General features: G+C 47.5%; 1 protein-coding gene across 3 annotated transcripts in view; it reads left to right on the forward strand.

Annotated features, from left to right (window-relative positions):
• The window catches only part of ARHGEF10 (Rho guanine nucleotide exchange factor 10), a 143,068-nt gene that overhangs the window by 88,695 nt on the left and 27,467 nt on the right, over nucleotides 1-26,906 (forward strand). For all 3 annotated transcript variants that reach the window (XM_054497978.2, XM_054497977.2, XM_063668496.1), the window contains 8 exons: nucleotides 1,394-1,569; nucleotides 17,798-17,913; nucleotides 18,305-18,432; nucleotides 18,611-18,711; nucleotides 20,041-20,162; nucleotides 21,134-21,220; nucleotides 23,195-23,418; nucleotides 24,051-24,208. In XM_054497978.2, coding sequence (XP_054353953.1) covers nucleotides 1,394-1,569; nucleotides 17,798-17,913; nucleotides 18,305-18,432; nucleotides 18,611-18,711; nucleotides 20,041-20,162; nucleotides 21,134-21,220; nucleotides 23,195-23,418; nucleotides 24,051-24,208 — 1,112 coding nt within the window. The remainder of the gene's footprint in view (nucleotides 1-1,393; nucleotides 1,570-17,797; nucleotides 17,914-18,304; nucleotides 18,433-18,610; nucleotides 18,712-20,040; nucleotides 20,163-21,133; nucleotides 21,221-23,194; nucleotides 23,419-24,050; nucleotides 24,209-26,906) is intronic.

A 26,906-nucleotide genomic window follows, 5' to 3' on the forward strand; every position in this document is an offset into this window, starting at 1 on the left:
CCTCTGTAGGGATGGAGATTTTTACATTCAAAGAGGAGGAATCGGAATTTTGGTAAGAACTCATGGGCATTTCTGTTTTTCTAAATTGGAGGCACAGTCTAATTCACGGAACACAACCCATCTTTCCTCTTACTGTGTCTGAATTGTTCTTCCTCCTTTCCCTTTCTGTATGGACTGGATGTCGTCATGGAGGGCAGAGTGCTCTGGTGTAAGAGGGAACTGGAGAGCTTGGGTGCAGACGGGCTCCCAGCCAGTCAGGTGCTCAGTCCAATGCATAGCACCCAGCATTTTGGTTATTCCTACCCACAGTTTGTTGGTTTTTTTTTTTTTGGTTTTTTTTTTTGTTTTGAGACAGAGTCTTGCTCTGTCACCCAGGCTGGAGTGCTGTGGCTCGATCTCAGCTCACTGCAAGCTCTGCCTCCCGGGTTCACGCCATTCTCCTGCGGTCAGCCTCCCTAGTAGCTGGGACTACAGGCACCCGCCACCACACCCAGCTAATTTTTTATATATTTTTAGTAGAGATGGGGTTTCACCGTGTTAGCCAGGATGGTCTCAATCTCCTGACCTTGTGATCTGCGCGCCTTGGCCTCCCAAAGTGCTGGGATTATAGGCGTGAGCCACCGCGCCCAGCCCACACTTTGATTTTTAACAGCAATATCTTGAAGAAAAGCAAAATACGATCATCACTAAGTGAGCATAATGGTTGATTCTGGAGGGTGGGATTTCCTGGGGCTGTGGGGATGCTGGCGATGTCACAACCTTGGCCTTGGTGGCAGCTACACAGATGTTGACGCAGGCCGTTTCCACTAGACTGTACATATGTGTTTTGTGTTTCTTCAGGTATATGTTCTATTTATGATAAAAGAAGAAAATAATCTGTATAAGTCATAGTTTTTTTTCTGTTCAATTTCTGTACACTTGATAAATATTTTAGTCATGGAGTATAATGGTATGATTTAATTCTATTGAAGTGGTTACAGTATACCCATAAAAGAGTAAAGAAGGAATTTGAGAGTTAACTCTTATGAAGCGGCCAGAGAATCTCTCTATCCACATAGGAGACTTTTCCTGGTAATCGAGCACCTTTGCTCAAGAGTCATCAGTGAGCACCGAGCTGCTTCCTTTTAAGCCTTTACGGAAAACCTCGGAGCTTCCGGAAGATCCGTCCCTGTGCGGCTCTTCCCTGCACTCTCTCTCATCCACTTCGAGGCCTCTTTATGGCAGCGAGTGGGGACTCTGTAAGAAAGTCAGAAGCACAATTACTATTGTGAGAAAGTCTGAAGAGTTACAATTCAGCAATAGAAAGTTTCTCACTTGAATATCTGAGGGACGAACATTACCATAACGTGTTCATGTAATTATTCGTAAAACAAGGATCTTTTGGTCTTTTCAGCCCCTCTCATGACAGCCGAGTGATGAGCAGCCAGAGGTACTTGCTAAAGTGGAGCGTTCCACTGGGACACGTGGACGCCATCGAGTATGGCAGCAGCCCAGGCACGGGCGAGCACAGCAGGCACCTTGCCGTTCACCCGCCGGAGAGCCTGGCCGTGGTTGCTAACGCGAAACCAAGTAAGTGACGCTTTCTCTCATGTTCGTGCCATGGGGCCAGCGTAAGCTCCGACATCAGCAGGCTCAGGGTTTAACACGGTAAATCCGACGCTTTCTCTCACGTTCGTGCTAGCCGCGGGGCCGGTGTAAGCTCCGACATCAGCAGGCTCAGGGTTTAACATGGCAAGTCTGCAGAGGTGATCCAGTCTCTAGAATCTGTATGCTGTCTGACTAACATGGCCAAGTCAGCTGCTCATCTCTGACTCGTCCCACGTGCTGCTGGGGCTCCTTCAGGTTCGGGCCGTGCACCTGGCCAGTCAGAAGTGGATACCATCTTCCCGGTCCAGTGAGCTCAGTTTTGCGTTTCCAGTTAACCAGATCAAGACTTCAGTGCTGGTCTCTTGAGTGTGTGGAGCTGGCCTGCAGGAAGTCGTGGAGCTTGGGGCGGTGGTGGTTCCAGCTCGGCTCTTTGCTCACCTGCTCGCACTGCCGGGCAGCATTGTGATGTCTTTACTCAGTTTCCCCATGGAGGCAGTGCTCGTCCACGAACTTCCCAAGGTGAAATGAGAGGTGTCAGAATGCTTTGGAAATGTCTTAGCATTGCACACAATTTATGATTATTATTACCTAACATTGTTCAGACCGCAGATTTTAATCTTAGTGTAAAAATCATTACCTTCTCTTCATTATTAAAAAAATCCAAAGAACGACTGGCTAAGTTTTATTCACTTTTTGGGCTCTACCCCTGAATTGTAGAACAATTTAAAAAACACGATGCATGGGAACTTTCAGTTAACCTTTCATAGGTTAAATGCGCATGAATTTTTCAGATTATTTTGTTTCTGACATGTTCAGAAGCAAGGAAACCACTTGAGAACTTTTAACCTTTTCTGGTTGAATTTCCATGTTCACCTGGATTTGCAGAACATGATGTAAGGAGTATTAGGTCTAATTCGCTTTGGGATCGCTTTTATTTTTCTCATTCCCCTGATGTTAATAGTTATTCCGTTTGGTAATCTGCCTAGTAGGCTAATTCGTCAAGCATATTATTACAATTTATAATCTCTTAAATTTCTGACTCTTAAATCCTCCTTCTATTTAAAGTGGTATGCGTCTGTATCAAACCCTCTCCACAAATAACTGAAGTACCAAAACCCAGATTTCCCAAAAGAGCTGTTCCGGGGGGTGGTATGGAGAGCGAGAGGGAGGAGCAGGGGGAGAGGGGACGTGGGGACAGAGAAATGATTTCCAAATTGACATGATTCATTAACATTTTATTCAAGAGCAAATTGGATGCCTTGTTAAAGGTTTTTAAAAATCCTTTTAAATTATTTGGAAACATTGATTGGCAATCAAATTTATGTTGTGGTTTTGTGAACAAAAATACCTTTATGTATTTTATAATACTAGCAATCTTAGAATTTATTCATAATTAAGATGGCCTTATTGTATTTAAATAGCTAAAGGTGACTTTGATCCATAAAATAGTATGTATTCCATGCAATATTATATTTTCTTATTCATCTTTTTATTTATGATTTATGCTGAGCTAACTTAGAATCAGTTAGCAATGTGAAAAAAGCATAAAGCAGGGTGATTCAATCCATTTTTAAAATACTATATGGAGGAAATAACCTGGAGTGAGTTTATCATTGCATTTGTACCCTGGATTTAACTATGAGCTTCCCATCAGCCACAGCAAGAGGAGAAACAATGAGTATGGACAAGTTCTCATTGTCTATTAAAATATGCCACATTGGAGAGTAAATCTTTTTCTTTATTCTGAATTCAAGGAGATCTTTGGTGTTACATCTCCAGTTAAGGGGACTTTGGAACACACTTGAAAACATATATGATTGTGTTTTGCATACTTGCATTGATTTTTTTTTATCACGTCTCTATGGAAAAGCACCTAGTTAACCTCAGTGAAACCAGTTTTCCATGGGACATCTTTTTGCCCGATGCCTTAAACAGAGAGCTTAAATGATAAACTTGTTTTGCCATCAATAGTGTTTTGTTCTTCTAGATTAAAAAAAAAAAAACTTTTAAAACAAATTATTTAAAATGTGCTAATTCTGTATGTGTCTGAAGATAGAACTCAAGTCAGAATTCTCTGGGGCTTTTTTCCGGCGTCAGGTAAGAGCATGGTGCTGTCTTGCATTTATGGAGAAGGTATAAGTGGGCACTGTGCTTTCTGCTGGGACTGGCAGGGGTTCTATCCCGACACGTCTGGATTCGTCCAGGGTAGACAGACAGTCTCTTGTTAGCATTGATCGTGAGTGAGTCTATGTTGTATCAAATCCATCATGTTGATCCCATGAGTGCCACACTGCAGCCGGTGAATGACGTCCCTTCACTCTGCTCATCTCAGCTCGCTCCTTACCGTTTATGCTGACAAAACCCAGGTACATCCATGAACCACATCTCCATGGGGCTGCCTCTAATGCCTCCCTCAGAGTTTTCATAGAATGGCTTCAATTCACTCTCAGTGTTTCTGTTTCTTCCGGTTCTCTTGCGTTTGTCACTTCTAAATTATATCGAGAAGCTAAGTCAGAAATTCTCGTTCTCAGTTGATGGTCATAGGACTTCTGCTGCTTGAATGACTGTTCTAAAATTCAGTGTTGGAAACGTTGGTGTGTTACTTGATATTGACAGAGTGTAGGCAGCACTGCCCAACAACCTCTGCTTGCAGAGTGGGCAGCATGGTAACCACCCGAGACCAGTGAGTAGCTGCAGCAGGGAGCCCCCTGTCCCTGCAAAAGCGCCGTGTGGATTGTGTGTTTGCCGTGTGGTGTTAGACTCAGCAGGAAGCTCGCTGTCCCCGCAAAAGCACCATGTGGATTGTGCGTTTGCCCTGCGGTATTAGACTCAGCAGGAACCTTGCCGTCCCTGCAAAGGCGCTGTGTGGATTGTGCATTTGCTGTGTGGTGTTAGACTCAGTAGGAAGCTCGCCGTCCCTGCAAAAGTGCTGTGTGGATTGTGCATTTGCTGTGTGGTGTTAGACTCAGTAGGGAGCTCGCCGTTCCTGCAAAAGTGCTGTGTGGATCATGTGGGTTGAGTGTTTGCCGTGCGGTGTTAGACTCAGTAGGGAGCTCCCCATCCCTGCAAAAGCACCGTGTGGATTGTGGGTTTGCTCTGCAGTGTTCAACTCAGCAGACAGCTCCCGTCCCTGCAAAGGCGCCATGTGTATTGTGCTTTGCTGTGCAGTGTTCCACTTAGCAGAGAGCTCGCCGTCCCCGCAAAAGCGCTGTGTGGATTGTGAGTTTGCTCTGCGGTGTTAGACTCAGCAGGGAGCTCCCTGTCCCTGCAAAAGCGCCATGTGGATCGCGGGTTTGCTCTGTGGTGTTCGACACCCGGAGTTATGATGTGACACTTTCCTCTCTTGCAGAGGCTGCAAGCTGGTGACCATGGGTCCCCTGGTCCATGGATTGGTTTAAGCTCCCAAACTCCCTGATGCTATTTTGAAAAATATTGTGTAGTTTTCTGGGGTGATTTTAAAGGTTTTGCCAGCCTCCCCGATTGGGACTGGTGGCGGGGAGGAGGAAGATCGAGCGTGAGCCGTCGGTTGCTCTGGCCTGGTGCAGCATCTTTGTTGGTGCACTCCACCCGGCCGCTGTTCCTTCTCACTTTGCGCTCCATCCTGTCTGGTAGGTGGATTTATGAGAAAGTAATGTTCGCTGTTGCCATTCTGTGGGAGGGGGGGTTTCTTCATGCAGGATCTTTATAACCTCAATTCATTTTCAACGAACGGACTGTCAAGCGCTCCTAGTTCTCGAGGTCTTGTGCTAAGTAGGAGTTGTGGGGGTGGGTGGGGAGGTGTCGCATAGTCCCACTGTTGGGAGCCTTTAGAACGGGAGGAGAGGTGAGATCAGTTGCTCTAGCCGGGCTCTGGCCTTCAAGGGTGTTTCAGAAGAATGGCCACTGGAGAGCTGTTACCGCCCATCCTTCCCAGGGAGAAGTTTTTCGTGTGTGTGTGTGTGTGTGTGTGCGCGTACTTTTATTCAACTGGTCTCAAGTCAGTGTATAGGTGAAGTTCTTAAAATGTTTAGAGAAATGTGAGTACAACTTGAATCTACTTTAAAGGAAACACTCCTTCAGATGTGCAAATATTCATCATTTACTTTTGTAAAAATCAGTCACATTACTTTGTAGTTAGTTATTTAATCCTTAAAAATGAATGAAGGTAAAAAGCATCTCTGTTCTTTGCTGTAAGGTCAGCTTTTAACGGAACAGGATTGGCCTCTGATCCTTCTGGCTTTGGTTGTTATTGGACCAGCATCTACCTGGTCCAATACCAGCGTCCCGTCCCTGCACTGGCAGCTTGCCTAGAAGGGGCGCCGCAGCTTCCAGAAGGCCGCTGCCTCCCTCTGTGTTCTCAGAACTTTGCAGCAAGAGGTAAAGTCCACTCAGACCGCCCTGCTCTGGCCCATTCCGCTTTCTGTCCCGGAAGCGTGTCCTGAGTGCCAGGAGTGCTTCTGTACTGTTGGGCTGGATATGGCGGTTGGTACAGGAGGATTTGTAACAAGACACAGTTATGAACAGGTAGCTGGAGGAGCTGCCAGCAAGCTTGTACTGTGATGAGGGTAGGAGACAGCTCCTGAAAGCTCAGGGTCCCTGCTGAGCATAGAGAGGGGAACTTCCAGGCAAACGCGGGAAGGGTCGTGGGTGAGGTCAGTGTTGAGGGAGCTCCCAGAAAACATAGTACCTCCCCTACAAAATTCACATAGTTTTAAAAAACAGCAAAACACTACTAGCAAAGAACCAGCAACAAGGAGGGAGGAAGGCAGGCATGACTTACAGTCTTTAAATAGAAGTGAGCCTGGCCGAAGGAAGCTTGAACAGCTGAATATACACCTGACTGATCCTCCTGAAGTAGAAGGCAGCAAGAGAAGCGGAGCTGTATTTTTAAGACGTGAAACGGTTCCTCATGAGGCTCCCCTGAGCTGCATCCTCCAGGCATGTGTGACCAAGTGGCTGTTCCGTGGAGTCAGGGAGAGGTCTGAGCGGCACGTCCAGCCACAGCCCCGAGGGTTCTGAACACAGTGACCGGTGTGGGACCCCAGGAGTGACGGGTTAGCCCCGATTTCTCTCCCTGGCCCCTGCCCGACGCACTGCATGGCCTCGCCTGTGGGCAGGGACAGTGCCTGGTCTCCAACATGTCCTTTCCAGAGTCAGGTACTTCTGGGCAGGAAGGGTCACCGTTCTTGCTCCTTACACCTGTAAGAGTGAACTTCATTTTGAAGATGAGAGGACAGGTGCAGCGGAAGCCCACCATGGCAAAGCTGTCGTGTTTTGAAATACACAGCAGTCGAAATGCAGGAAACAGAACAAAATGCCTCTGTGCTCCATTGCTGTGGGAAGGGCCGCTTCTGCGTCATCTGAACGTTGTACATAAAACAGCACGTGTGTGCGTGTGGGAGATGAGGCCAGGACTCGGCACTGTTTTTCCTGTATGGCGTGTGGATTTGCAGGTCTTTCCCAGGACTCAGAAGTGTCATTATAACCCTTGAATGAGTACTGAGAGCAAACACACCACTTGGCCAAAGGTAGCAGGGAGGTTGGCTTTCCACACTGAATACCGTGGACAGTCCGGAAACAGTCTTCAGTAGCTTTCCTGCAATGCAACACAGAGGTCGGTGTGCCTGTGGAATGTGACACCAACAGATGAGTCCCTCACTGGGGGAGCGGATGCAGCTGCTCGTTATTGTGGAGCCGCTGACCTCCTGCCACCACTGTCTGTGTCCTGTGCCCCTGCATGCTCATGCAGTGTGTTCAACGCAGATGAACGGCCTCCCTTCCTACAGACAACATCTGTATGCTGAGAAAGGCCTTCAAACATACATAGGGATTAAAACCACAAAGAGCTCTCAGGGAGGATGGGCGCCGACTCCGGATGGAAGGCAGAGTGAAAACAGGGTAGGCGTGCCATAGCTTTTCAGGGATTTTTGATGAAAATGGCATCTGAATTGAATGGAGCAAAACAGTCACATCACAGATTCTGGGCAGTGGGTAAAAATGTGTCCATGAGTTATTCTCTCTACTTTTCTACATTTAAAGAGTATTTCATACTTTCACAAAATGAGAGCCCATTAAGGAAGCCCAGAGCCAGCCTGGGACTTGGGTCCCTGTTAGAATGGCTGTTCCAAGCCCATCCCCAGGCCCAGCCTCTGTCTGGGGGAGGAAACAGGGGCAGCATGGCAGATGGACAGAAAGTGGGAAAGGGTCTTCCAGCATCACACATGCTTTTAGGACAGTCCCACAGTGGTGGTGATGCCACATGTGTGGCTCTGTTCTCCATGCAGATGGCTGCCGCCTTCTCCGTCACTGTGTCTGTTTATATCCCCCGTTACCTCAGGGACAAACACTGGTGTGAATTTACTGGGTATTCAGTAACACACTCTTCAAACTCTCTGTCTTTAGGAGCTCAACAGGAGGCAGGTGAGAAGTGGTTCCATGCAAAGAGGGATGCCCATATTTTCTAAATATAACATGCACACTAGTTTACATGATCTGCTGATGCCAAAATACTCATTCCTAACGGCCTGTATAGCTGACCTGTGAACTTAGACGCCAATGCATCCCTGGAGCTATGACTGTCAGTCAAGTTGACGTTCCAGAAACCTTCTATTCAGGATCACGGGCCTGTCCAGGACCTGACAGCCAGCCTCTCAGGAAAGTGATCATAGCTCCTCAGCCATGGGGATGGGCCAGATGAGTGCCATGCCTGTGTGTCACATGCCAGTCATTCCCATAAGTCTCGTGGAGAAGACTCCGTCAGGAAAGTGCAGCCAGCACGTGTCCCTAAGTGCGGACGGCCAGCCACGGAAAGGTGCTTACGCAGGAGGGCCTGTGGATGGGGTCCTGTCTCTGTGCCCTAAGTGCAGACAGTCAGCCACGGAAAGGTGCACACGCAGGAGGGCCTGTGGACAGGGTCCTGTCTCTGTCCTAAGTGCAGACGGCCAGCCATGGAAAGGTGTGCACGCAGGAGGGCCTGTGGACGGGGTCCTCTCTCTGTGTCCTAAGTGCAGATGGCCAGCCACGGAAAGGTGCGCACGCAGGAGGGCCTGTGGACAGGGTCCTATCTCTGTCCTAAGTGCAGACGGCCAGCCATGGAAAGGTGCGCACACAGGAGGGCCTGTGGACGGGGTCCTATCTCTGTGTCGTAAGTGCAGACGGCCAGCCGCGGAAAGGTGCGCACGCAGGAGGGCCTGTGGACGGGGTCCTGTCTCTGTGTCCTAAGTGCAGACGGCCAGCCACGGAAAGCTGCGCACGCAGGAGGGCCTGTGGACAGGGTCCTATCTCTGTCCTAAGTGCAGACGGCCAGCCATGGAAAGGTGCGCACACAGGAGGGCCTGTGGACGGGGTCCTCTCTCTGTGTCGTAAGTGCAGACGGCCAGCCGCGGAAAGGTGCGCACGCAGGAGGGCCTGTGGACGGGGTCCTCTCTCTGTGTCCTAAGTGCAGACGGCCAGCCACGGAAAGCTGCGCACGCAGGAGGGCCTGTGGACGGGGTCCTCTCTCTGTGTCCTAAGTGCAGACGTCCAGCCACGGAAAGCTGCGCACGCAGGAGGGCCTGTGGACGGGGTCCTGTCTCTGTGTCCTAAGTGCAGACGGCCAGCCACGGAAAGGTGTGCACGCAGGAGGGCCTGTGGACGGGGTCCTGTCTCTGTGTCCTAAGTGCAGACGGCCAGCCACGGAAAGGTGTGCACGCAGGAGGGCCTGTGGACGGGGTCCTGTCTCTGTGTCCTAAGTGCAGACGGCCAGCCATGGAAAGGTGCGCACGCAGGAGGGCCTGTGGACGGGGTCCTGTCTCTGTGGGAATCACACACATGTGTCCTAGTACACATGGACACATATGAGTTAGATGTTGAGCAAATTAATATTATATTCTGGGTTTTTAAACCCCATGAAGCTATAGGGATGGTTTTACTTCTTGATTAAAGATCTGGAATTTGAGACATGACATGTATCTTCGTGACAGTGTGATGTTCACATTATAAAATGCTTGGGTTTTGTTAAAACTCTAAAAGCCATACTGGATTTTAGTCACAGGGGAAGGTTCTTATTGTTCTTCTCTGTTCAGTGCTGTGGTTTCAGCTTTGCACCTGGGAGTCTCCTAGGCCTTGCATTGGGAGGAGCTGCCATAACGTGTCCAGAACCACATAGGATTTATTTTGCCTGAGTATAGCTGGGATCACTACTGGTTCATAACCAAGATTTTTCTATACTTTCCATGTTAGAAAACTACTTGCTTATAGAGAAATTCAATTTGTGCCTCTTATCAGACTAGGGACTTATACATGATGCTATTTAAAAATTACCCTCTTTCTCCTTGGAATTAATTCTTGTTCTCTGTTGAAAACACTAAAACGTTTAAAGATGGTAAGAATGACCTGTAATTCTTGTATCTGGCGACTGTATTAACACGTGAGTGATTTCTCTCCAGCCTTTTTCTCACACCATTGTCCATATACCACAGTTGCTCTATGTGATCCTGTATAGGGAATTTTCATTTAACATTATAGGATGACCATTTTCTCAGTCATTAAAAATTCTGAATCGAAGTCATTTAAACTGACTGCAGGACATTTCTTCGTGATTGAACCTGAGTTTATTGCATACTGCAAGCTTCTTCAGTTACTGGACCACTACGAACAGTGACATGGAGACATCCTCACACATTAGTCTGATAATTTCCTTAGAAGTGGAATTTTCAGGTCAAAGAGTAGAACATTTGTATACTCTTTTAGACTCTTGATGCATTTTTGCAAGTTGCTTTCCAGGAAGTTTTCCCCAGTTTCCATTTCTACTGGCTATGTCTGACTTTGATTACACAATGAAACTTTTGTGATTTGATTTGTGAAAAACAGTTTTGTAAATTTGCCTTAATTTAAGTTAAAAATTTTTAATGGCTTTTTTTTTGAGATAGGGTTCTTGCCCAGGCTGGAGGGCAATGGCCATTTAGAGGCACAGTCGTAGCTCACTACAACCTCAAACTACTGGGCTCAAGTGATCCTCCTGCCTCAGCCTCCTGAGTAGCTGGGACTACAAGTGCACGCCATCTCACCTGATTTAATTTGGCTGTTTTAATTTGCTTTCCTTTGATTACTAGTGAGAATGAGCATCTCCACATATATTAGCCATCTGTATCTTTTCTGGGAATTGTTTACTTTATCATTGGGGTTTTAGAATATTATCATTTTTAATGTATATGTAGTCTTTATGGAAAATAATTGCCTATTTTTACATGGCTTCACATATTATTTACGTCTATACTTTTATAGAAGTCTAAAGCTTTTAATTTCTCAGTTGTCAAATTTGCTCCCTTTTTTGGGGTAATTTCTTCGGCTCATGTTCTTAGACACTCTTTTGACACACCTGGGGCTCCAGCCTGCCCCCTGCGTTTTAGGTGTGGGGACCATTTATCCTGCTCTGCTCATTGAAGTAAGGAGCTGCTTCTAGAGAGCTTGTTCTGGAAGGGTGGCCGGAGAGAACAAGATCCCTCTGTTGGGAGTTTTGCGGTTGCAACTGGGAAAGTTCCCCCATTCCCGCGGCCTCTGCCCTGCAGGACGGGCCTTACAGCGACTCTTGTCTCTCTCCTTTTTTTTTTTTTTTCTGACATGGAGTCTTACTCTGTTGCCCAGGCTGGAGTGCAGTGTCGCCATCTCGGCTTACTGCAGCCTTTGCCTCCTGGGTTCAATCGATTCTCCTGCCTCAGCCTGCCGAGCAGCTGGAATTACAGGCGTGCAACACCAAGCCCGGCTAATGTTTGTAGTTTTAGTAGAGACGGGGTTTCACCATGTTGGCCAGGCTCGTCTCAAACTCCTGACCTCAAGTGATCCACCCACCTCGGCCTGCCAAAGTGCTGGGATTATAGGCATGAGCCACCATGCCCGGCCGACTCTTCATCTCTCTTTAGCACCCTGTTCTGATCAGATCTTCCTCTGTCACAGCCACACTGTGCACAGACACTCTGTAGACATCACAAATGGGAACATTATTTCCAGCTGCAAGGGAAATTAGGCTTTTGGTCAACTTTGTTCCAGGAGGAAAGGGGCGGTTCCATGTTAAGTCCGTTTCCTTTGGCAGCACCAGCCTTGCCTATTGAGAACCATGGGAAGCTCCCTGCAGGAGGCAGGTAAGGTCCTGGGGAGGGCAGGGCCCCCAGGAACGCAGGAGTCCGGAGGCAGAGGGAGAGGTGACGTGCCGCACTAGGGGGTGTGGTCCGCAGAGACCCCTGCCACAGCTCTGAGGAGGACAACACCAGAAAGAAAAGCACATAGGAGTTTTACAGGGCTAAGGAGCTAAGGAGGTGTAGGGTTCTTCAGACCCCATGAAGGTTGATGGGCGGCTGCAGAGGATACTGGTGGGGGCTGAGGCTGCCCACAGTCAGCCCATTGGCGTGTAGGGGTAGTGCCCATTCCTCCTTAGTCTCACCTCCTCCCCAGTGCCTGGAGATGCCTTCCGGCTCTGACGTCTCAGTCTCACACCATGGAGAGGCTTGAAGATGCTGTGAGGTGCCCTTGAGCCCAGGCGTGGAGGTTCTCAGGGACCGAGCACACCCCCAGGGGCTTTTCCAGCCGTCCTTGCTATTGATCTGGCCACACAAACCGTTCCTTGTTTGCCACACAAATTCCGTTTCACTGACAGACCCTGAATTTTCAAACAGATTGCAGGGATTTCCATGGAAACGAGAAGTGTCCGTGAGAAAGACTCGGGAAGTGCTTTTGCGGAAGTGCAGCAATTGTGTGTCACTGCAGCGACGAAGAGCTTCGCTCACAGAACTGGAAACTCCAGAAACTGTCAGCTAGAGGGCTGGAAGTCAACTCTCAGAAAAATTCTGATTTGAGGGGGTTTCTTTCTTTTTCTTTTCTTTTCTTTTCTTTTTTTTGAGATGGAGTCTCCCTCTGTTGCCCAGGCTGGAGTGCAATGGCGTGATCTTGGCTCACTGCAACCTCCACCTCCTGGGTTCAGGTGATTCTCCTGCCTCAGCCTCTGTGAGTAGCTGGAACTACTCAGAGTGTGTACCACCACGCCTGGCTAATTTTTTTTTTTTTTTTTTTTTTTTTTTTGTATTTTTTGTAGGGATGAGGTTTCACCATGTTGGCCAGGCTGGTCTCGAACTCTTGACCTCAGGTGATCTGCCTACCTTGTCCTCCCAAAGTGCTGGGATTACAGGCGTGAGCCACCGCGCCTGAACTGCAGGGGTTTCTTTAATCAATTTTGGCCAGAAAATCAACATGAAACAATTACTTCTGAAACTGAGAATCACATTTGAAAAGCACTGGCCGCACTGTGTGGTTTCTTGTAATTCTTGGGATGTGAGTGCAGACGCTTTCTTTGGCAGCGCACATTGTCCCCATTCATGAGGAAGGCTCAGGTTGCTCTGTGGTGTCATCTGTGCCCTGACAGTGCCCTGTTATGAACTGTCTGATGATCCGGCAGACATAAAACATCAGCACATTTCCATGCTCCGTAAGGTCGAGGAACTCCTCCTCATCTCAGTACAGAAGGTTCTTTAATACACTAGGGAAAGAGTATTCTCCCTTCCCATGATAGGTTCACATTGGTGGCAGTGTGTGTGTGTGTGTGTTATTTTAAAAATGTTTATGTTTTTAGTTGACAAATAATCATATACATGTATGGTTTAAAACATGATGTTTTGAAATATGTATACATTGTCGGATGGCTAAATCAAGTTAACTAGCTTATGCCTTACTTCACACACTTGCCATTTGTTCATGGTGAGAACCTTAAAGTCTACTCTTAGTGATCTTCAAGTATACAATACCTTATTAACTACATTAGACGTCTTGAACCTATTCCTCCCAGTGAACTGAAATCTGTGCACCTGTGAATCCCTGTGACCTATCCCACATGTTCTGTGGGTGATAGAGCTGCCTCTGTGGGTGATGGAGCTGTTCTGTGGGTGATAGAGCTGTTATGTGGATGATGGAGCTGCTTTGTGGGTGATGGAGCTATTCTGTAAAGTGACGGAGCTGTTCTGTGAGTGATGGAGTTGTTCTATGAGTGATAGAGATGTTCCGTGGGTGATGGAGCTGTTCTGTGGGTGATGGAGTTGTTCTGTGGGTGATGGAGCTGTTCTGTGGGTGATGGAGGTGTTCTGTGGATGTGGAGCTGTTCTGTGGGTGATGGAGCTGTTCCGTAGAGTGATAGAGCTGTTCTGGGGGGTGATGGAGCTGTTCCTTGGGTGATGGAGCTCTTCCGTGGGTGATGGAGCTCTTCCGTGGGTGATGGAGCTGTTCGTGGGTGATGGAGCTGTTCTCTGGGTGATGGAGCTGTTCCGTAGGTGATGGAGCTGTTCCGTGGGTGATGGAGCTGTTCTCTGGGTGATGGAACTGTTCCGTGGATGATGGAGCTGTTCCATGGGTGATGGAGCTGTTCCGTGGGTGATGGAGCTGTTCTGTCGAGTGATGGAGCTGTTCTGTGGGTGATGGAGCTATTCTGTGGGTGATAAACTGTTCTGTCGAGTGATGGAGCTGTTCTATGGGTGATGAGCTGTTCTGTGGGTGATGGAGCTGTTCTGTGGGTGATAAACTGTTCTGTCGAGTGATGGAGCTGTTCTGTGGGTGATGAGCTGTTTTGTGGGTGATGGAGCTGTTCTGTCAGTGATGGAGCTGTTCTGTGGGTGATAAACTGTTCTGTCCAGTGATGGAGCTGTTCTGTGGGTCATGAGCTGTTTTGTGGGTGATGGAGCTGTTGTGGGTGATGGAGCTGTTCTGTCAGTGATGGAGCTGTTCTGTGGATGATGGAGCTGTTCTGTGGGTGATGGAGCTGTTCTGTGGGTGATAAACTTCTGTCAAGTGATGGAGCTGTTCTATGGGGGATGAGCTGTTCTGTCGGTGATGAGCTCTTCTGTCAGTGATGGAGCTGTTCTGTGGGTGATGAGCTGTTTTGTGGGTGATGGAGCTGTTCTGTCAGTGATGGAGCTGTTCTGTGGGTGATAAACTGTTCTGTCGAGTGATGGAGCTGTTCTGTGGGTCATGAGCTGTTTTGTGGGTGATGGAGCTGTTGTGGGTGATGGAGCTGTTCTGTGGGTGATAAACTGTTCTGTCAAGTGATGGAGCTGTTCTATGGGTGATGAGCTGTTCTGTCAGTGATGGAGCTGTTCTATGGGTGATGAGCTGTTTTGTGGGTGATGGAGCTGTTCTGTCAGTGATGGAGCTGTTCTGTGGGTGATGGAGCTGTTCTGTCGAGTGATGGAGCTGTTCTGTGGGTGATGAGCTGTGCTGTCAGTGATGGAGGTGTTCTGTGGATGATGGAGCTGTTCTATGGGTGATGGAGCTGTTCTGTGGGTGATGGAGCTGTTCTGTGGGTGATGAGCTGTTCTGTCAGTGATGGAGCTGTTCTGTGGATGATGGAGCTGTTCTATGGGTGATGGAGCTGTTCTGTGGGTGATGGAGCTGTTCTGTGTGCCCTGGAGTTCTCCCTCAGGCTTACTGCGGAGATATTTATATGCATCTATACGTGCGTGAAAATATATAGAGCTGCACACCAAAAATAGGAGGGTCAATTTGATTGGATGATAATTGTGAAGATCATATTTTAAAAGAAGTCAACTAATTAATAAAGTTAATATTGCACTTATAATTTTATTTACTCATTTATTTATTAATTTTGATACAAGGCCTTGTTTGGATGCCCAGGCTGGAGTGCAGTGGCACAATTATAGCTCACTGCAGTCTTGACTTCCTTGGCTCGAGCGATCTTCCTACCTCAGCCTCCCAAGTATTTGGGACTACAGGCACGCACCACAATGCCTGGCTAATTTTTTTTTTAAACTCTATGTTTTTGATTTTTTAAACTATATTGCCCAGGCTGGTCTTGAATTCTTGGCCTTTAGCAGTCCTCTCACCTTGGCCTCCCAAAGTGCTGAGATTATAGGCATGAGTAACCACACCCAGCCTATACTTGTACTGCAAGGTTGTGTTTATAGAGTTTATCATCAAAGTTCACGAATGAAAGCAAATATGTGTGTTATGAAACATTTTAAATTATAAGCATTCTGTAAGGATAAATAAAGTTGCTATGTGTAACTACTGGATCACTTTGCTCTTTTTTTTTTTTTTTTTTTTTATGGAGTTTAGCTCTTGTTGCCCAGGCTGGAGTGCAATGGCATGATCTTGGCTCACCACAACCTCCGCCTTCCAGCTTCAAGCAATTCTCCTGCCTCAGCCTCCCGAGTAGGTGGGATTACAGCATGCGCCATCATGTCCAGCTAATTTTGTATTTTTAGTAGAGACAGGGTTTCTCCATGTTGATCAGGCTGGCCTCGAACTCTCGACCTCAGGTGATCCTCCTGCCTTGGTCTCCCAAAGCACTGGGATTACAGGAGCGAGCCACTGTGCCTGGCTGCTCCCTTTTTTACGAAACTTCATGATACTTCAAATGCAGTTAGTAATTGAATTTGTCTAGGTAGTTGATACAAATCAGGCCTACCATGTGCATAAATACCACGTAATCATGTCTTCAACATAAAGTGCCTGCAAAATTATAAATGGTTATGCTACTCCTCAGTTATATAGTAAATATTTTTAGATACCTATATCTGAAATCTTTTTATTGGAAATATGTAAGTTCTTTCAGTTTTGACATATATATGTATTATATGTGTTATATACACTAAAGAACAAGCTGCATAATTTGTGGGACATAGCATAGAAGGAAAATGCAGAGTCCTTTCCTCAAAATTATTAAGAATTTCAGGATGTCCAGGCCGGGCACAGTGGCTCACGCCTATAATCCCAGCACTTGGGAGACCGAGGCGGGTGGATCACCTGAGGTCAGGAGTTCGAGACCAGCCTTGCCAACATGGTGAAACCTCTACTAAACCTCTACTAAAAATACAAAAATTAGCTGGGCATGGTGGCAGGTACCTGTAGTCCCAGCTACGCAGGAGGCTGAGGCAGGATAATCGCTTGAACCTGGGAGGCAGAGGTTGCAGTGAGCTGAGATCGTGCCATCGCACTGCAGCCTGGGGGACAAGAGCGAGACTTCGTCTCAAAAAAAAAAGAAAAAAGGAAGAAAAAGAATTTCAGGATGTCCACATCAGAGCCTGAGACCAAGTTCTGGGCCCTGTAAGCTCAGGTCCTTGCGATTCTACAGACCCGTGGCCGGGAAGCCTGTCCTGCTCAAACACAAGGCACTTTACTCAACTTAAATGAATTTCTTCTCCTTGGGTTTGAATTTTGGCTCCTTCTCTTACTGGTTGTTTGACCTTAGACAATTTATTTCTATGAAAAGTGGAAAAGAAGGTGTGTATTACTGCATATTGCTTAAAGTACAGACACTCAGGCTAATTCTGAGATCAAATCCTTCTCATCTGTCATCAGTCAGATGGGGAGATGGGGGAATCTGTCCTCTGTGCCTGTGGGCCCGTCGTGGGACTTAGTGAGGAAGTATTTGAACATTACTTCCTGTAGTACACAGGAAGCCCTCTGTGAGGGGTAGAGCAATTCTCACTTGGGCAAACAGACCCCGGGACACGCGTCATTCCTCTAACCCAAGTCATCGAAGACAAACCATTTCTATTCCCTTAAAAAAAAAAAAAAAAACTTTAGGAAAGATCATTGGGGAACTCATTTTGATGGTAGATGACCCCAGTTATTGGAAATGTGGTTCAGATTAAATGTCATTTCTAAGTGCCTCTAGTAGCTGTTATGTCAACAGTGTTTAAAAAATACAAAAGGGACAAAACATGAATCAAACTCAAATTGCGAGACATTCTGTAACTCACCAGCACCCTCCAAAAACGTCAGGATCACGTAAGAGGAAGATGGAGAAACTCCCCAGACTGGAGGAGATTTCATGGGCGTGACCACTGAACGCAGTGCGAGTCCCTGGGCTGGATCTGGGACTAGCAAGTGACATTCATGTGAAAGCGGTGAGGTTTGAAGACGGTCTGTAGATCAGTCAGGAGTGACGTGTCAATGTGGTGTCCTGGATTTGACGGTCATGCTACGCTTGCGTCAGATGTTATCCTCTGGGGAAGCCAGGCCTGGGCATTCAGGAGGCAGCTCTTTGCAACTTTTCCATCTAAAATTATTTCTAAATAAATGTTAGAAAAGGAAAAACCACTAAATGCTTGAAAATGTCCACTTTTTAAAAGTTCTAGATTCACCCCTCAACCTAAAAATTATTTAACTAGTAGTGTTTTCTTCCCTCAAGTATTGGAGTAAATATGGCTTTACCTTTGTATTCTTTTTTTTTTTCTTTTTGCTTATTTTGTAGACAAAGTTTACATGGGGCCAGGACAACTCTATCAAGATTTACAAAACTTGTTGCATGACTTAAATGTAATTGGCCAAATCACTCAGCTGATAGGAAACCTTAAAGGAAACTATCAGGTAACAATTGAAGCAATTGGATTTAAGATTCTGCCTTTACTTATAAGTCATTGTAAGTATGTGATTATATCTCCAGGGTCTACCAGAAGTGAAAATTCATTTTGACTTTAAAAATTAATCTGAATGTACATTTTCTCTTATGTTAGATAAGGTGAGACTATTTAATGGTAACTTTTCTTCATTTTGCAAATAGGCTTGAATATCAGTTCTATCTTAGAAATGTCTCAGCTCCCCCTCTAGTGTGATCTGACTCCCAAAGCTTTCTTTTTCATAATCCAATAGTTTCGTTTGGTCTGAATTTCTCATATTAAAATTTTTGTTTTTTTATCTTCCTTGGGATGGCCCTACTTTTTAAACACTTTTGAAATATGCGTATTTATTTCCTTTGTAGAACTTAAACCAGTCAGTAGCCCATGACTGGACATCAGGTTTACAAAGGCTTATTTTGAAGAAAGAAGATGAAATCAGAGCTGCGGACTGCTGCAGAATTCAGTTACAGCTTCCTGGGAAGCAGGACAAGTTAGTAGTAGCTTTAAAACGAAACCTTCTTGGCCAATGCTGGGGAAAAAATGGCTCTTTGTCATGACATGTATGTTTTTTGGTTTGCTGATTCTATCAGACAGGCAAAATGTGTAATTTAGCCTCACAGGATGGAGCACGTTTTATAAAATGAATGCTTGTCTGTTGTTTCTGGCAGATCTGGGCGACCGACGTTCTTTACAGCTGTGTTCAATACGTTCACCCCTGCCATCAAGGAGTCCTGGGTCAACAGCTTACAGATGGCCAAGCTCGCCCTGGGTAAGTCCTGGCTGACTGAGGCTGAATGAGGCATGCAGTGTGATGATGAATTCCTGCCCACAAGGGTGAGGTCAGGGTTGAGAAGGAAACTCAGCAGTAGATCTATCCATTGACCTGAAGGAGTGTTTCTAAACAGGAAAATTCACCCTGGCACCGGCGATTTTTTAGATGTTCATATTAAAATGAAGGGATTGCATATTAAAATGGAGGGGTTTCATATTAAAATGGAGGGGTTAAAATGGATGGTGTTTCTGGTACCAGAACACAAGTATCAGTTGAGGCAGCTGAACACAGAGGAAGCCCGTGGAGCCTGGCCGTGAGCCAGGTGCTCAAGGCAGGCGGCGGGCGGCGGCCTCCAAATGGCAGGGGGGTCATTGTTCCTCTTGGCCCTTCTGCTCACCCCTCACTGAGAAGCAAAACACAGGGCTGGGCTGGGGGGTTACTAAAGATCCTCCCAGCACCAAAGATCAACCCTACGGTTTTACTGTAGATGGATGTGACTTTATGATTTCCTAGTTCCTATGTCTCTTCAGCCTTGATTATTTTTTGCTCTGTGTGTGTGTGTAATGTACTTATACACATGCTTACAGACCTGTTACCCAGAACACACTGGGATGTCATGTGTGTGTAAAATTTTCCTTCTGCTGTAGATAATCTGAAATGTTAATGGAGTATAAAATACAGAAGAGAAATGTGGAGCGTGGGTAACGCCTCTCTCTCTCTTGCTGAATAATTTGGTCGTTTGTCAGGTCAGGTTCAGAGTAACTTAGCAAACAAGGAACTGGCCACTCTAAAGAGAATGAGCTGAACGTGCAGATAAGCCCCCTTTCGTCTTCAGATCAGCTACATGTTCTTTAATGCTCAGGTTGACAGTTTGCTTTGGTAGTGAAATATTTCTCCATTTCGTTGTACTTTTGTTTATCCCATAGCATTATACCATGTTTTAAAGTTTCTCAGTACATCTCTGGTATTTGAATCTAAACATTTCTTTTGCTTTGGAAAAACTGGAGAAAGATAAAGGGAAGTGGACCTATGTGGTTTATACAGTGAAGTTTCGCAGGCTTTGGGTCCAGTGTATTCAGGAGGTGCAAACAGGAAGAGGTCCCTGCCACTTAGATGGGACCAGGCTGCCTCCTAAAATAATGCCACGAATATACAGCCTATGCTGTAAGAAGAGATTGTGCTGTTTTCCACAAGTAAAACATGGCGTTGTCTGGCCCTATACAAACAGAATGCCAGAAACTTCCCCTGCTGTGACCTGTGGAGCTGCAGGTCTTTGCATGTGAGTTAACTGCATTCTTGCTCATTTCTCTCTGAATATAATTGCAGAAGAGGAGAACCACATGGGCTGGTTCTGTGTAGAAGACGATGGGAATCACATTAAAAAGGAGAAGCATCCTCTCCTTGTCGGACACATGCCCGTGATGGTGGCCAAGCAGCAGGAGTTCAAGGTGAAGGGAGGCAGGGTCTGCTGCCCGGGGTGGGGCGCACCTCGCAGCTCTGACTGGGCCACTTGGGAGATAATTCTTAAGGAGTGTGGTCAGAACATGGTCTTCCCAGGTTCACCACAGTGACTGCTTCTCTGGAGGTCATTTATTTGGAAATAAGACTGTTGTTGTTTGAAACCTAAAAAAACACTCAGCCATTGTCTCCGAAGCCCAGTCCTGGGCCAGGACCCTCGGGTATTGCAGCAGTGCTACAGCATCTGAGGCCTTGTTAGTTAAACAGGGGACACGTGTTTCACATTTGTAGCTCTGTTTTGCCTTTGCTTGGCGAGCAGTCTGTTTCCACAGTGGATCGTAACTCCAGGTCTCCTGTCTGCTTGAGGCACCGTGCCCGCTCTTTGCCTTGGCGGACTCCATCTCCAGGGTGGCGTCTTATTAATGTTCCCAGTGTTGCTGACTCAGGCATCACAGGCCAGGGCCTTCAGTGACGCTGACGATGTCTCATTCTTTAAGAAATAAAGATGTTTCTTCTCACCCTGGTCTCTGGCCAGGGTTTCCCAGCAGCTCCCCTGACCCCTCCTGTTGAGAGTTACAGGCGGTACACAGGACTCCTCTGGGAGAGGCTGGGGTGGGACAGGGAAGGGGAGATGCACAGGCCATCACAGGCTGTACTTGATGCCTGCAGGGCCAGCCCTCCCATCTGAAGCGCCCGAGATGCTGGATTTCAGCATGCTGATGGGATCTGAAGAGTAAGATACCAAAGGTTGAATCTACTTAGGTGTTCGCTTCTAAAAAGCTAACTTCTGAGAGTTGTACTTTTAAACTTTTATCCTCCCTATTTTAATCTTTGATAGGTAATGAACCTGTAATTTCTGTGGTTATGCATTGGAAGTAAGTCATCCATTTAAGACGTTATGTAGTCTAGGAGCCTCTTAGCTCTGTTTTATATGTGAATGTTTGATTTTATTCCATTTTAGATTGAATGTGCTGCTTATAATCCTGAACCTTACCTAAATAATGAAAGCCAGCCAGATTCATTTTCCACGGCACATGGTTTCCTGTGGGTAAGTTGTGTTTATTTGGTTTTGGTGCAAGTTCACAGAGAATCAACATTCATGGTTAGTGTGATGAGAGACTGAGATGTGAATTGCTCAGTAGAGAGTTGGCGGTGGCGTATCCCAGAGCGTACTTAGAAACATGAAAACTTCTTTGAAAGGGAGCTGATCACTTTTGGAAAAGATTTAGAGTTCTTAGGAATGCAAATATTTGTTTCTTTTCCTTTTCATCTAAAACATTTACCAGATAAAGTTCAGTCCAAAGACAACTAACTAATAAGAGAACAATTTTAATATGTTTTTCCATTTTGGTGTCAACATTGCATGGATTTTTTTTCTTGTTCCAAGACTGGCTGTTTCCAGTGGAAACTTAGCAGTTAAAATTAATTCGTTCCAAATGAAATATCGCAACTGAAATTAGGCTGGAATTGCAGTAGACGCTCCTGGTTCCTGCAAACCAGAGGACATTCTTGGAGCTGTGTGGTCCCAGGCTTTCCCCTCTCTGGTTTCCTGTGTTCCCTCCCTGCAGCCTCAGACTCGCCCTCCAGGTCTCCACTGTGCTTTTCCAAACTCTCATCCTTTCCTACCAGGCATCCTGTGCAGCACGCCACTGCCTCTCACTTCTCACAGCCACAGCTCCTGCTTGGTCAGTGTTCCTAGTTGAGTGTCAGAAATTGAACAACCCAATTAGCTGGTATTTCATTTGTACCAACCTATGAATGGAGGAGTAGCCTTAATTCCCTTGGGGGCTCCCACTTCTAAGAGAACTGTTTTCCGTCCAGGTAGGCAGACCTGTCATCGCTGAAGCTTCATCCCCTGGCCTGGTCATAGCCCCCAGGCCCTGTAGGCAGGACAGGGACTTGGCAGATTGGCATCCTTCCTACAAAAGCATGAAAGTAGGATGTCTGTATGGAGCGTCAACAAATACAAGAATAAGGAGAGTTTAACAACATTCTCAAAGTTGGTGAAAAACAAAAAGAATCAATGAAAACATCACCCTAAACCAGCTAGTGCTTTCTGTTTACAGGGATCAGGCCCTTTCTCACTTAAAAAAAAAAAACACACAAATAAATTTAAGTTTAATTGGGAAACTATGCTATGTGTTCTCGTTGTAGAGATTCAGACACACAGGAAGTTCATGTACACTGTTGCAGCAATGCTACTTTAGAAATTCCACGGCAGGCGTGGTGGCTCACGCCTGAAATCCCAGCACTTTGGGAGGCCTAGGCGGGTGGATCATGAGGTCAGGAGTTTGAGACCAGCCTGGCCAAACATAGTGAAACCCTGTCTGTACTTTCACATAGTGAAACCCCATCTCTACTAAAAATGCAAAAATTAGCCAGATGTGGTGGCACGAGCCTGTAGTCCCAGTTTCTCAGGAGGCTGAGGCAGGAGAATCGCTTGAACCCTGGAGGCAGAGGTTGCAGTGAGCCAAGATCATGCCATTGCACTCCAGCCTGGGTGGCAGAGTGAGACTATCTCAAAAAAAAAAAAAAAAAAGAAAAGAAAAAAGAAAAAAAAAAGAAATTCCACAGCATACCACATGTTGTATTCCAATGATCTACTTGGGATGCATTCTTATTGATGTTTTTCACATTTGAAAGGTTTGTTTTCTTAGCCAAGGTCATTAAATATTAGTGTTATTAAAATTGATAATAATCTGCTTCTTAGGATTTTAAATTGAGGATGGATGGGCCCTTACCTTCATATTACGATGAGTACGTGATTTTTAAAGTATAGAAATGTGACTTTGTAAAAATGAAAGTTACGCTCTTGCTTTAAAATTTTTTGAAGACTGAATTAAATATGTTGAAAAGAAAAAGGGGCTCTGTGAGCAATTAAGCATTTTTTAAAATTTTTCTAAGTGTGTTGATTCTCACATGAAAATTGAAGCTTGTCGTGGCCATTAAGTGTCAGGTTCCAGCGTATTATGGAAGCCCCCACATGCTCGTTTTCTTCTTTCCTCCTAATTCTCTGATTCAGATCGGAAGTTGCACCCATCAAATGGGTCAGATTGCCATCATCTCGTTTCAAAATTCCACCCCCAAAGTCATCGAGTGCTTCAACGTGGAATCTCGCATCCTGTGCATGCTATACATTCCCGTTGAGGAGAAGCGCAGAGAGCCTGGGGCACCCCCGGACCCCGAGACCCCGGCTGTGAGAGCTTCTGATGTCCCCACGATCTGTGTAGGGACGGAGGAGGGAAGGTAGGGCATGCTCACTGAGTTATAGAGAATCAGCCTGCTCTGCCCGTGGAGGGCGTGGTGGGGAGCCTGTCCTGGAAAGAGTCCTTGACTTTGACTCAGGAGTAACCCGTGCAGGAATTAGGGGATACCAGGGAAAATTTTTAGAGTCATTGCACTTTGAAATAACTAGTGAATTGGGCCCATGGAAATTATTCCAGGAAACTCTTAAAGAGAAGTGGTATTTCTTTAAAGGGGAAAGTTTGGCTGTTTGCCACTGAAATGTCTCATTTATATTAATGGTTTTTAAAAGCACATCCCCCCTTATATTTTGGAATAAAACAGCCATATTCTATGTCATGATCATACTGAATTGCTGACACCATTTAAAGGAAAGTTAAAATGATTTTCCTGATGTGAAGTTCCAAGATATACAGGAAGAACTAATTTTTTTTATATATCCCAGAATTTCCCTTTTAAAAATAAAGAAATCAAGGTGGTTGCAAATTTTTTAAAAGTACAGGCAAGTGTCCCTAGGAATGGAGAAGGAAGGGCAAGAGGGAAGAGTTGAAATGTTTTGTGTTTATGTTAATAGGCACCCTCGTTCTTCTCACAACGAGCAAATATATGTATTCGCTTGTCTTTTTCTCTTAAAGCATTTCCATTTATAAAAGCAGTCAAGGCTCCAAGAAAGTGAGACTTCAGCACTTTTTCACTCCTGAGAAGTCCACAGTCATGAGCCTGGCTTGCACGTCTCAGAGCCTGTACGCTGGCCTGGTCAACGGCGCGGTGGCCAGCTACGCCAGGGCCCCAGGTGAGGCGGGTCTCACGGCCTCCTGGCCAGTCCTCGGGGTTCACTCGGGGGACCGTGCATCCGGTTTAGCCTCCCCTCCCCTTCCCGGGCCTCCCACCTCCCGCACCCCCCACCCCCCCCCCCACCCCCCCCCCCCCCCGCCTCCCGTGCCTCCTGCCCCTGTGCCTCCGCCCCTGCATTCGTCACCCTTGCCCAAGGCCTGCGTGCCTTGCTTCTTCCCCAAAAGGTGTTTGTTGAATATACAGACATCTTTCAGAAGTCAGTCTCCCCGTCTCCTCCCACCCTCCCACCTCTCTCGGCCTGCCTGTTTCTCCCCCTCGGATAGGGGCACCAGGTCATGCAGTGCCCTCCTTCAGCATGTCCTGCGCTGACCAGCTGAGCAGCCTGCCCGCCCGCCCGGCGGGGCCTCCTGGACCTGGGCCAGCCCTCTTTGCCCCGGTGCTGTGCTCTCGGTCCCTGCTGTTCTCTTGGCCACAGGGCTAAGGACACCATTGTGTTCTGCTGGGTGCCTTAGACGAGGCCCTCCCTGGCCCATCCCGCCTGGTCCCCGCAGCCGCCGGGGGCAGGCTGCTGTGTGTCTGTTCTCTCTCCAGCCCCTGCCGCGTTGGTGGCAGCTGTGCTTTGCAGGCTCTTCCTGTGGATCTGGCCGCCGCTGCTTGTGGGAGCTCTGGGTACGGGGCTTTCCTTCCAGCTTCCTTGGTGCTGGCTGAGGCTGCTCTCCTGGCCCCTCACTCAGCCTTGAGTGCAGGGGTGCCGAGCCCCAGCTGGATCCCAGCCAGTCTTGGTGCTGCAATCCTGGAGTGGAACACGCAGGGATTCCCTCACCGAAAGCGGCCCTGCGCCACCCTCCCCCCGGGAGCGACCCCTGGGCGGCTCCTGTCATCTTCCCCAGGCCATCCACCACTTGTTCTTGTGCTCCGAGACCATGTCCCAGCTCACTCCCGCATCATCACCACCCTGGTCCAAACCGCCCAGCTCCCGCCTGGATGGCAGCGTAGCCTCGCCTTCATTCTTGCGCTTTTACTGATTCATTCTCCAAATATTTGTTATTGAGCTTTTTAAACTGTAAATAAGGTTTTTACCCCCCCCCCCCCACCTCCCCCGCTGAAAATTGTCTGGTGAGTCCCCAGTGTACTTAGAATAGAATTCCAGTCCTCCAGTCCTTGTTCCTTGCTCACAAGGCATTCTGCCCTCCAACCACCCCCGTTCTCTCTGCTCTGAGCATTTGGCCCCTTGCTGCTATTGGAGTTCCTCCCTCCTTAGAAATCTGCGCCAGCCCCTCCCAGAGCCTGGGGTGTTATTTGCCCTCGGACTTTGACACCTCCTCCTTGGGGAGGCTCTCTAGACCTGCTCCACGGAGACGGCCCCTCCTTCTGTGTGGTTCCGGCCTGGCCCGTGTGCGCACCTGCGCCAAGAAGGCCCGGTCTTCTTTCTCACTACGGTAGGTGGAGTAAGCACAGGAGCCGCTCCTGTCTCGTCCCTCAGCCATCTGGACTCTGACTCTGCTGATCCCTGGCCGATCCCTGGCTCCTTGGCGGGCCCCTGGTTGCCTCCCTCTTAGCCGGTGGGTGCCCCGGCCTGGCTTCCGGTCTGCATCCCCTCTTGGCCTCATGATTTCAGTTCTCCATGGACGGTTGTGTGTCTTCGGGGCTGGGCTCTCCCATTCCAGTCCTGCTTTGTCATTCATCTGTTGTCATAACCTCTGCCAGCCTCCTTGGCCGGCTTTCCCGTCCTGTCTCTGCTCCACGGTAGGCGGAGGCCCCTCCGCATGTGCGCTAAGAGCCGCCTTCCTGCTGCTGCCTGTGTGCCTACCACTCTGCGCTCAACTCTTTCATGAAGCTTCGTGGAGGAATGTGTGTTGATAGGACTTTTTCATATCATCTGGATTTTTTTTTCTGTTTTTCTAATTTCTATTACATAAAATGTATTTTATGCTTATGTCCCCCTTTTTTCCCCGGGTTTACTAGCGAGCATCTCTCCAGCCTCTTACTTGGCTGCATCGCTGTCCTGTCCACTGTGGAGCCCTGTGCTGGGCTGTGTTTTCGCCTCGTCAGACGCGTTGCATGATCTGTAACTGAGATCTGCTGAACGCGTCTCTTCGCATCTTCCTCACGGAGAGCTGGCCGGCGTACCGTGTGGGAGCGTGCGCGGCGGCCTGCGCAGAAGTGCATCGCCTGCCACTTCGTTCTTGGTGGTGGGCGACGTGGCTGGCTGGAGGCCTCGGCCCGGGCAGAGGGAGAGGGAGGCTGCTTCCCAACCCCTCACTGTTGCCAGGGCTCTGACCTTTCAAGGGATTTAAAAATCTGAAATTCTGTGGGCAATTTCCAGAATATTGAGTGTTAGTTCAAAACATCATTAACGTGTGCCTGGGTCCGGCTGCGATGTGGGCAGCCTGCTGAGGGCTCTGGCCTGGGGGCACATACACAGGGAGAAGTCATCCCAAGAAAGACAAGCCCACACTGCAGAATGACCCACCCAGGTGCTCAGAGAACAAAGTTCAGTTGTTGGAAGTTAAACCTTAACCAAGCGAAACGTCTCAAGTAGGCCATCCTGTCATTGATCTTTGAGTTCTTGTTTCAAAGGAATGGTGCTATTCGTAGGACACCGCTAAGCCACACCTGACAGCCAGGATCCAAGCACAGTGGGCAGTGGATAGAGAGAGCTCTGACCTAGGATTCAAAACCCTGCGTTCTTGTGC

The sequence above is a fragment of the Pongo pygmaeus genome, chromosome 7 (assembly GCF_028885625.2).
Source record: "Pongo pygmaeus isolate AG05252 chromosome 7, NHGRI_mPonPyg2-v2.0_pri, whole genome shotgun sequence".
Taxonomy (NCBI): Eukaryota; Metazoa; Chordata; class Mammalia; order Primates; family Hominidae; genus Pongo; species Pongo pygmaeus.